This window comes from Gobio gobio (assembly GCF_949357685.1).
Source record: "Gobio gobio genome assembly, chromosome: 1".
In the NCBI taxonomy this organism is placed as follows: Eukaryota; Metazoa; Chordata; class Actinopteri; order Cypriniformes; family Gobionidae; genus Gobio; species Gobio gobio.
Genome location: NC_137097.1, coordinates 25,824,062 through 25,835,494, shown reverse-complemented (window position 1 = coordinate 25,835,494; position 11,433 = coordinate 25,824,062). Strand labels below are relative to the sequence as shown.

General features: G+C 39.6%; 2 protein-coding genes across 2 annotated transcripts in view; both read right to left on the bottom strand.

Moving 5' to 3' along the window:
• Window positions 1-11,433, bottom strand: part of LOC307123219 (uncharacterized protein) — a 302,474-nt gene that overhangs the window by 88,426 nt on the left and 202,615 nt on the right. The window lies entirely within an intron of this gene.
• Window positions 1,148-5,244, bottom strand: LOC307120272 (uncharacterized protein; the record flags this gene model as incomplete). The annotated part of the gene is made up of 1 exon (XM_079807226.1): window positions 1,148-5,244. One exon carries the CDS (start codon window positions 5,242-5,244, stop codon window positions 3,970-3,972), a length of 1,275 nt encoding a protein of 424 aa, XP_079663352.1. The 3' UTR covers window positions 1,148-3,969.

The following is an 11,433-nucleotide window of genomic DNA, read 5'->3' as shown; positions in this document are numbered from 1 at the left end:
AAAGAACAGTATCAGAGATTTTTTTCTTATTTAAAATTGTACTTTGTATATTATACTATAAAAACATATAATTATAGTTGATTTTAGCTTATAATAGTTGATCGTGACGGTTATCACAGAATCCTGTTAAAAAGACCTAATGCTACACAATGAAATCAATTCACCAAGTTTTATGTTGAAAACCAGCAACAAATAAAATTAACATCAATATGTACTTTTTGTTTACATAAACATTAAAATAATAACATTAAAAATGATGGCCAGATTTTAAAGGAGTGTCTTGCAACATGTTATCTACAATGCACAAGTTCAAATAGAGTTTCGACAAAAAAGGTTTTATAAAAAGATAAAACTCACATATTTCAGCCTCTAAATCATTGTTAGTCAAAAAAGATAAATTACTGACATTTACAATGCACATTATCCTTTATTATTAATAGAATGCGGTCCGATTGCAACCATGCAGCTTTACAGGGGGTATGGTTTATCTAAATGATGTGTAAATGAGCCCTATTGTCACTCCCAGCAGGTGAGAACAATCTTTAGAGGCAAATGTCTCCCTATTAGGCTTTTTTGAGTGCCTACTTTCAAATGGCCAAAACTTCTCCAAATATTACCAGCTTTCCATGCGTTACACATCGCTGGAAAGCTTGGAGACTACACTTTCAGAATCTGTAAATAACTCAAAATGCCCCAGAACCGACTTGTGTCCCTACTTTCCGTGACTGGTCACAAATCGCCACCTTGGAATTATAAGGTTCTATCTGCATTCTGACTGGTTTGGAGATATTGAGCTTTAAAGTTTTTGAATTCCATTTGACTGTGTAGAAAGAATCTTTTTATTTTCTAAATAAAAAGTTTAAAAAAAATAAAAAACTTAAAAAACATCACAATGTAAAGAAGTTGTCACTGAATAAGAATATGTGAATAACTCAATTTTGACAAAAATGTCAGAAAGAACCTTATAATTCCAAGGGGACGAAATGTCTTCATCGCTGGAGCTGCTGCTGCTGCTTGAAAAATCCATGTTCTAGTATGTGAGAAAGTTATGTGTGTTTTGGCAAACATGTAAATATTGTGTCACAACCCCTTGGCTCGAGGAGAAGCAACATGAATGGAGAGGCCATACACAGTCCAATTTGCAAAATAATAAGTATTTAATCAAAAGGACAGACATAACTACATGTAAGAATTAAAATGACAAAGTTACAAGACAACAACATCAAGCCTTGGACTGGAGAGGATGAGAAAGCCAACAGGATAACCAAGCTTCCAGGAACGTAGAGATCACACTCCCAGCTGTTTGTACCAACATCCATCTTGTCACAGGCAGCTCGCTCACTCGTAACATTGTTTTCATGGGTGCTTGCACCTTTTAAATAATCATAACTTGCTCAATTTTCTACCGATTTTCAAACTGTTTGGTTTGTTATAAACATCAGAGATGTAGTTATGACACTGCATTAGGGCTGTCACGATATCAGATTTTTCACACCACGGTTATTGTGGCCAAAAAAAATTCACGATATCGATATATCGCGATATCTAAAGAACCTTGGGGGAGAAAGTTATCAAATGAATTGGTAACACTTTACAATAAGGTTGTATTAGTTGACATTAGTTAATGCATTAGTTAACGAACTAACCATGAACAACAGCTGTTCAGCATTAGTTAATCTTCTTTGTTAATGTTAGTTAATATAGAGCTGTTCATGGTTTGTTCATGTTAGTTCACAGTGCATTTTAGCAAGATTTTAATAATGCATTAGTAAATGTTGAAATTAACATTAACAAAGATGAGTGCAGTTCATTATTAAGTCATGTTAACTAATGTAACTAATGTTAATTAAGGAACTTTATTGTAAAGTGTTACCAATTAATTTTTACTTTGTTTATTTCGTTTTATTTTTTACCCAACAAACATAATTGGATAATGATAAACAGGGTAATACTCTGTTACTGATAAATTGTCTTTGAAGCTCCCTATGAAATAAGAGAGAAAGTGCTGTCAAGTTCAACAGTATGATGATGAATAAATATTAACATAAATGTTATTGGCCATGACTAGATTGCAAATACAAATACAAGAATAGCCATTTTTCATTAATTAAAAGAAACTATGAGACTGCGACCGTCGACTGGCTCAGACTGGTGACTCTGACCGCCGCGTTCCTTCAGCACAGCTGCAAGAGTTAGGCTATGGCCTTTTTACACCTGCTCACTTCATTCCTTTTCTCTGATCATATATCTATGATATTGTGAAGAGATCAGGATTAAATGTCTTCCGAAATTCTTTCGAGGCGGATTTAAATCCGATCACTCAGATGATCCACCGCTCCCACCACGCGCTGCGCGAGTGCTGAGGGGGCACTACAAGAAGATTCAAGAAAAGACGCAAACGGCCGCCAGTGAAACTGAAAGTAGCCAAAGGCTCAGAATCAGATGCTCAAAAACACAATAATCTCCATTAAAACGAATGAGACTAAATGCTCTTACCAGTGCGTAGGTCGCTCGTTCTCCTATTACGGCCTTTGAACTTGAAATGAGCCGATAAATAAAATTCAACTCATATCTGTTGCTTTCGTTGTCGTGAACTGAATTTGCATAGCCTATAGAGTGGAAATTGAAGATTGGATTTATATTAATTTTGCGGAGAGGTATAAGGTAAGACAATGCATGTTTTTATTTTTATAGTTTAGATTGTGTAGCCCGTTTCGTTTGCAGGCGCCGTTGCGTGCGAGCGAGCCTGCCTCAGCTTGTCAAAAATGCGTTTTTACTGTGGTGGTGATAGTAAACATATAAACTTACATTGTGATATGCTGTGTTTTATATATATGGATTTTATTATAGGCAAGACAAGTCAAGTGTTATTTTGAGAGGATAAATTGATCAAACATGCGGTTAACTCACTGTCGGCCGCTGGCCGCTTGGTCATTAGGAAAAAAAACTAAAACTTTAATTAAACTAACGAAAATTGCCCCAAACATTTTTTCTAAATTAACTTAATAAAGAAACGAAACGAAATATAACAAATTTGACATTACAAACAAAGCTGAACTATTTTTATGGCTGCAACAGTGTGTAATAGAGAGGGAGGAAAAAACACGGCTACAGTCAGACTCGGGACACCGGAGTATTTACGCGTCATGTTATCATACCAGTCCTGTTCATTTTCAATATTGTGGTTATCGCCAATACCGGTATATTGCCACACCCTAAATTAACACGATGTCGATATTTCGTGCTTTGAATATCACGGTTATCGTCAATACCGGTATATTGCGACACCCCTACACTGCATACTTATGAAAAATTATTCATAATTTGTTCAAGCATCCATAATTATAGCCTCATTAATAACGTTTGTAAGAGACCAAACCATTTGTAAATCCGTCAAGATTTCAGTGAGATAAGAGTATTTGTGTTCATGCAGATCATTTGCCTTACATCAGGTACCACAGAGCCCTGCCTGTGACAAGATGGCCGCTGGTGATGACGTTAGAGACTCCACTCCACCGTAAGACATCTAGCCTTTATTATAGATATTTATGGTCACAACTGTCGTTCCTCTTCTTCTTCCGTGTGACAAGCGAGTGCAGCGAGCACAGCGCCACCTTGTGTACCGGGCAATTTCTGTTTTTCAATAAGCGCCAGCTATTGTCAGGCAGTGAATTTGCACATTCACTCAGCACATCGCCAGTGAAAATCGCTTGGGTGTGAACACTCAAGACATGACGCAAAACGCTGGCAATAAGTTTGCGTGATATTCGTCCCGGTGTGTACAGGCCTTAAGGCTTTTATCTGGTGTGAATTTTCATGTGCCCGTTACGGCTTCCTTTACAATTGAAACTTTGTCCACATTGTTGGCAGGTGTAAGGCTTCTCCCCAGAGTGAGTTCTCATGTGGACTGTAAGGTTTCCATGTTGACTGAGACCCTTTCCACACTGTTGGCACGTGTAAGGCTTTTCTCTAGTGAGTTCTTATGTGCCTATCAAGACTTACTTTATGAGTGAAAGTTTTTCCACACTGCTGGCAGGTGTAAGGGGTCTCCCCTGTGTGTAATCTCATGTGGACTTTAAGGCTTCCTTTACAATTGAAACTTTGTCCACATTGTTGGCAGGTGAAAGGCTTCTCCCCAGAGTGAGTTCTCATGTGGACTGTAAGGTTTCCATGTTGACTGAAACTCTTTCCACACTGAGGGCATGTGTAAGGCTTCTCTCCAGTGTGAACTCTCATGTGCCTATCAAGACTTACTTTATGAGTGAAACTTTTTCCACACTGCTGGCAGGTGTAAGGGGTCTCCCCTGTGTGAACTCTCATGTGGCCTTTAAGGACTCCATGTTGATTGAAACTCTTTCCACACTGAGGACAGGTGTAAGGCTTCTCTCCAGTGTGAATTCTCATGTGGATTTTAAGGCTTCCTTTACAAGTAAAACTTGTTCCACACTGTTGACAGGTGTAAGGCTTCTCTCCAGTGTGAATTCTCATGTGGTAATTAAGATGTACTTTTCTGTTGAAACTCTGTCCAGACTGTTGGCAGGTTAAGAGTCTCCCTCCAGTGTGAACCCTCATGTGGACTGTAAGGTTTCCATGTTGACTGAAACTCTTTCCACACTGAGGGCATGTGTAAGGCTTCTCTCCAGTGTGAACTCTCATGTGCCTATCAAGACTTACTTTATGAGTGAAACTTTTTCCACACTGCTGGCAGGTGTAAGTGGTCTCCCCTGTGTGAACTCTCATGTGGACTTTAAGGCTTCCTTTACAAGTGAAACTTGTTCCACACTGAGGGCATGTGTAAGTCTTCTCCCTACTGTGAATTCTCATGTGGTAATTAAGTTGTACTTTTCTGTTGAAACTTTTTCCACACTGCTGGCAGGTGTAAGGGGTCTCCCTTGTGTGTACTCGCATGTGGACTGTAAGGTTTCCATGTTGACTGAAACTCTTTCCACACTGTTGGCACATGTAAGGCTTTTCTCCAGTGTGAGTTCTTATGTGCCTATCAAGACTTACTTTATGAGTGAAACTTTTTCCACACTGCTGGCAGGTGTAAGGGGTCTCCCCTGTGTGAACTCTCATGTGGTAATTAAGTTGTACTTTTCTGTTGAAACTTTTTCCACACTGCTGGCAGGTGTAAGTGGTCTCCCTTGTGTGTAATCTCATGTGGACTTTAAGGCTTCCTTTACAAGTGAAACTTGTTCCACACTGAGGGCATGTATAAGTCTTCTCCCTACTGTGAATCCTCATGTGGTAATTAAGTTGTACTTTTCTGTTGAAACTTTTTCCACACTGCTGGCAGGTATAAGTGGTCTCCCTTGTGTGTACTCTCATGTGGACTTTAAGTATTCCATGTTGACTGAAACTCTTTCCACACTGAGGGCATGTGTAAGGCTTCTCTCCAGTGTGAACTCTCATGTGATAATTAAGATGTACTTTTCTGTTGAAACTTATTCCACACTGTTGGCAGTTGAAGAGACTCCCTCCAGTGTGAACTCTCATGTGGACTGTAAGGTTTCCATGTTGACTGAAACTCTTTCCACACTGTTGGCACGTGTAAGGCTTTTCTCCGGTGTGAATTCTTATGTGCCTATCAAGACTTATTTTATAAGTGAATTTTTTTCCACACTGCTGGCAGGTGTAAGGGGTCTCCCTTGTGTGAACTCTCATGTGGCCTTTAAGGACTCCATGTTGATTGAAACTCTTTCCACACTGAGGACAGGTGTAAGGCTTCTCTCCAGTGTGAATTCTCATGTGCCTGGTAATGCTTCCTTTGTGATTGAAACTTTGTCCACACTGTTGGCAGGTGTAAGGCTTCCCTACAGAATTTGCTTCAATGATTTTTATGTTTTTTTGAACTTTTTTTCGTGTGGAAGTCTTTTCAGTCTGTGAACAACTTAAAGATTTTTCTGCAGCTATACAATCATGTAGATTCTCATATTGTTCTTTCTCCTCATTTTCATTGAATACTTCGGTCTCTTCTTTCATTGCCGTTAGGTCTAAGGTGAAAAACAAATAAATAAAAGTTAACCCCAGTTTAGTGGCACAATACAACAGACATCAAAACATTTAGATATGGAATGCATCAAAACCAACATGTATGCTAGATCCTATACCAGAGTTGTCCAAACCTGCTCTACAGGGCCTGTGTCCTACTTGCCCAAATACACCCGCTGGAAGTTCTCAACTCTAGCTCTTGACACCCCATTTCCTGTATTGTTTAGCTCCAACCCTAATCTAATGCACCCGTGCGTGCTAATCAAGTACTGTGTTCGAAATCACCCCCTATACTCTGTCATTCACTATTCCCTACATTACTCCACTAATATAGTCCACTTGAACGAGTGAATGAAAATGAGTGCCTTCGGACACTGAGTATGTCGGAAGGGCTGCCGCAATAGGCATACATTTTGCTAGCTGATTAATAATTATTTGAAATGTAGCAAACTAGCAGCTCCAGTAGTAAAGAAAAGATTTTTCTTGAACGCTCATGGAAACTTGCATGTATACACTTTAACTAAAACATTTAAAAGGAATTTACACCTGTTTGACGCTGGACCAGCTAATTGATTGTTGATCGTTTCAGCTGCGGGCGCCATCTTTTGGTGAGATGCTGGAATTCAGTGTGCGACTCTAACGGTGCATTATAGGTATTCTCAGGCCGTAGACTGTACATCAGCTGTACAGCTGTTATTGCGGTGCATTGTGGGATTGAACAAGTGCACTCAATGTCTACTATGGTTTTAGACACCACTACAAATGGCTGTCCCTTTAAATAGTGCCCTACTTAAGGGTATAGGGGGCAATTTCTGATACAGTCAATGTCTTTTGTATAATTTGAAAGCTAAAGGCATTTTATCAAGGTTGCAGCTAAACTCAGCAGAAAAGGGTACCAGGTAAGCCATGCACACGGACCCAGCCATCCACGTGATGTAGAAGAAAACGTGATTAATCAGACCAGGCCACTCTCTTACATTGCTCCGTGGTCCAGTTTTGGTGCTCATTTGCCCACTGTTGGCACTTTCGGCAGTGGACCTATCCAAACAGATCACTGAGCAAGTCCTTCTGTGTATGTCATTATAACATCTATGAGGCATCTGTTTAGATAGAGTAAGTACGCATCATTGATCATTATTCGCATTGAAAATATTTTCCAGGACATCTAAAAGTTCTGCAATTTAGAACACAATTTAAAGCAGAATTATCATGCGACAAGCAATCCTTGCTGTAGTTAAAACTTTAAAACACATCATGCAACAGGAAAACTCAAAAGCAGTGCATTCATCGCAACTATTTCTCTTTAAGTTCATACACTGAACAAAATTATAAACGCAACACTTTTGTTTTTGCCCCCATTTCCTGAAGCTGAAGATCTGAGACTTTTAATATGTACACAAAAGGCCTATTTCTCTCAAATATTGTTCTGTATTAGTGAGCACTTCCTCTTTGCCGAGATAATCCATCCACCTCACAGGATGCCAAAGATCAAGATGCTGATTAGTAGGGGTGTGATGAGATCTCGTGCCATGAGCTGTCGCGAGACTAAACTGTGACGAGATTTCTCGTCCAGGAGAAAGCGGTCTCGTGTCATATTGTAATGACGAGTGTGAGGGTGAAGTTAGGATAGAATATGCCAACACTACATTTACATTACGGCAATTTAATTCAGGTGGATAACAGTCACTTTAATTCCATCAGCATCAGGTTCAGCATCAGCCGTACACACGTGTCGAGAAGACGAGCGGTCGCATTGAGCGTGTGTTACGAGTGTGTGTTACATGTTAATGGAGTCCGTGGCGGAGGATTTGTTGCGCAGCAGAAGCATCAGACTTATATTTGAAAATGCGCGTTCACCACCAGTACTATTCCCAGAGTACATATGATCGCGAAATTCAAAGTGAAAGCAAACGCAAGCGCGCATTCAAACGCGATTTCAATACATTACTGCTGTTTGAAAGCGGCTCCCTGAGGCAAGCGACTATCTCTCAATATAAAAGCGATCTCGTTGTAACCATCTCTTAGCTCTATCATGCTTGAAGAAAAATGTGGTCTCTATTTGCACTTTGAATATTGAGTACTTTGATAATGGTATTATGGTTATTGTTTGCTCTTAATATCTATGATCAGTTTGTGGGAAGGAGTTCAGTTAGGAGGTCAAAAGAAGCTCATGTGTTCTAAGGTCAGAAGAGACAATCATACTGGAGAGAAGCCAGTCTGTTGAGTTTTTGGCAAAACCTTTACAGTGCTTAAGTATCGTTGACTTTTACTGCATATGATAATTCATACTCAGAAAGTAGAACTGACATTCATTACAAGATGAGTTAAAACATTTCAAATGCACCTGCAAACAATTTTTCTAGCCATGCATTTCATCATTGAGGATTTATTAAAAATACTATGTAAAAATCGCGCCTTGTCTCGTTCTTGAGAACCCAATCTCGTATCTCCTCTCGTGAGAGAAGCGTCTCGCCACACCCCTACTGATTAGACAGCATCATTATTGCACATGGGCAGGGCCGGATTAACACAAGGGCTAGGTGGGGCTGAAGCCCCAGGGCCCGAGCACGGAGGGGGCCTGTGATTGGCCGAGGAAATGATTGCCAGTCAATTGGGAGCACCTAAACTTTTCCTGGTGAGCCGCTAGTCAAACCCCACCACACCCCCACATATTAAGCTCTGTTATTTAGGCTACTGGAGTGCTGTGAGTGGGAACATCAAAAGCTAGGTGAAGAAACGGCGCTACCTGATTAAACTGCACACGCATCCAGCAGTTGCAGCTGGATCAACTCACACACAGCGCTGACGAACTCGTTCGGCGCTCTATTGAAGTGATAATGAGCGCCAGGCAGTCGCTTTATCCATTTGAATTTGATACAAGCGCAACATCATGTGTACAGTAAAGGCTCTGGGGCAAAACTAGCTGAACCAGACTGAATAGCTAAGTGTTGAGGTAAACTATAGGCTGCCTACACGATGGCCGTAGCCAGCTATGTGGTCTCCAGGTATTTTTCAGAGGTGTAATTACATAATAAATTTTGTGAAATAATTGACTAATAGAGTATTAACACTACTGTAAGGATATCTTCTCATCTGAGCTGCCCTGCCTGCGGTCTGTCACCGACTCACCGCTTGTCAATGTAAAAATATTTGAGATGACCAATCAAATTAAAGTAGGCGGGCTTTATGTACATAGAAGTTTCTGCGCGAGTCGCGAGATGTAAGTAACTAAACATTTCATATTTGACAGCTGTTTTGCGATAGAAATGTTAATCAATGAAAAGACTATCAACCAGAGCTCAGCTTTAGGAGGGGAAAAGACAGGGCAAGAGAAGGAGATAGAGAAAAAGAAAGAGTGAAAGAGTGATGGAAATGATGAGTGATAGAAATGATAGAGTGATGAAATGAGGAGAGAGCAGGTATGACAGATAATCTACTGCCCACTAACATGGTTTTGAAAGCTATTTTTTTTAGCCTTCAAACATCTTAAAATGCACATATGTAGATCAGAGAAATCAAAATTATCTTAACCCACTCACATTTAGGACCTCACAGGTTAAAACTCGTTAAGGCAGTTGCAGGCTCAAAAGTTGTTACTGTTTCTGGAAACCTGTTTGCTGTGACCTCATATCTGGAGTTAATGCATTTATGCTGGTAATGTGTTGCACCCTGGAATTTTTATATATAGGCCTACTTAATATTAAAATTGAATATTCAAACTGTATATACTCATTGTATCACTTTGCTTTGAAGATTTTGTTTTTAAAAAAAGACAAATTTAAAAAAATATATATATATATTTCTGTGGTAGAAAATGTTGTGGCACCAAGATCAGCTACTATGGGGGCCCTTGGGTTTATTATAGCCCCAGGGCCCTAGATGTTCTAAATCCGGACCTGCACATGGGGGGTCCATAGAGTTGATCAGGTTGTTGATTGTGGCCTGTGGACTGATGGTAGACTCCTCTTCAATGGCTGTGCGAAGTTTCTGGATATTGGCAGGCAGGGTCGGCCCGTGGCATAGGCGGAATAGGCAAATGCTAGGGGCGCCACTCATCTATAGGGGTGTAAAAATGAAATGGGGAATTTTTCCACCCTCGTTTTATTACTAATTGCATTTTATTAATGTTAATTCGAAATATTACCAAATAAAGCAACAACAACAACAAAAAAACTTAACCAAGTCCCCCGACTCTTCCCGGTCTGCTGCATCAATCTCCCCCACCAAGTGAGTAGGCTACTGGAAGTACGTCAGAAATATAACGTGCCATCAGTTTAACATTGGGAATTTGTTGTCACGTCGCCTCTGCCGCATCAAACGTAGACAGGATTACTTTATTTTTAGGGTGCTTGGCCACTCACGCCAGGTGTAGACACAGTGAAAGTTGCCTGATTATTTATGACGGAGGGCCGAATTGTAGTGTCAAAAAAGACAGAAGCCCTCTGATGCAGGGAAGATAAGGGATAAAGACGGAGGTAAAGTGACTTAGACTACTGAATGAGCAGTTTACTAGCTATCTAATTGCATAGTAGTAAAATACTAATGTTTGCTAATTAATTCCAGTAATTTTTCCCTTAAACTTTATGCAAGCAGCTGTTCTGGGTTCTCCAGAGGCCATATACAGTGTGATTTTGATTTAAAAATCATATCCGTTTTTTTAAACGCATGTAATATCACTTTTTAAATAGCCTAATGTTTTTACTCTGCAGTTGTGCAGTTTTAAGGGGACATATGGCAATTTTTAAATATATTTGCCGAAATTAGTAATGGTTAATGGGTTTGTTTAAAATGGCAACATTTTATGTAAAATTCACATTAAATATCTACATTTCTCAGTTTAATTCATGGTAAAAACATGAATGTGCATAGTTTAGTGGAAGATTGCTGCCATCTACTGGAAAACAAACACTTTTGCTAGTTCAATAGTTTCTGCATGAATGCTAGATGCAGTTACTCTTGCTCTTTGTGTTTTGGCTGTATTGTGGTGTGCGTGCTATTTTTGTATAGTTTAACTATCATCAGCCTTTTAAAAAATAAAAATAAATAATATTATGAACATAATGATGGGGTAGAATGGGAATGGACATCATATAAAACAACATATAAATCAAAAGAAAAAAAAATGAACAAACGTGGTCTTAGGTTGTGAGGCCGGTTCGATATACTGCCAAATTATCTGAAACACCTTTGGAAGCGGCAGAGAAATTAACATTCAATTCACGCCAACAAGAAAAAAAGTTCTGCTCAGATGATGTGTCGAGAAAAAGCTGTGAGAACTCAAATCAGGGCTGCAAGAACAAAATTTTGTAATTTTGTTCTCGCAGCCCTGATTTGAGAGTTCTCACAGCTTGTTCTCGACACATCATCGGAGCAGAACTTTTCTTGTTGGCGTCTGAGAACTATTGTGTGATTGGTCAGAATTTTGAAGTGAGCGGGGTTAAT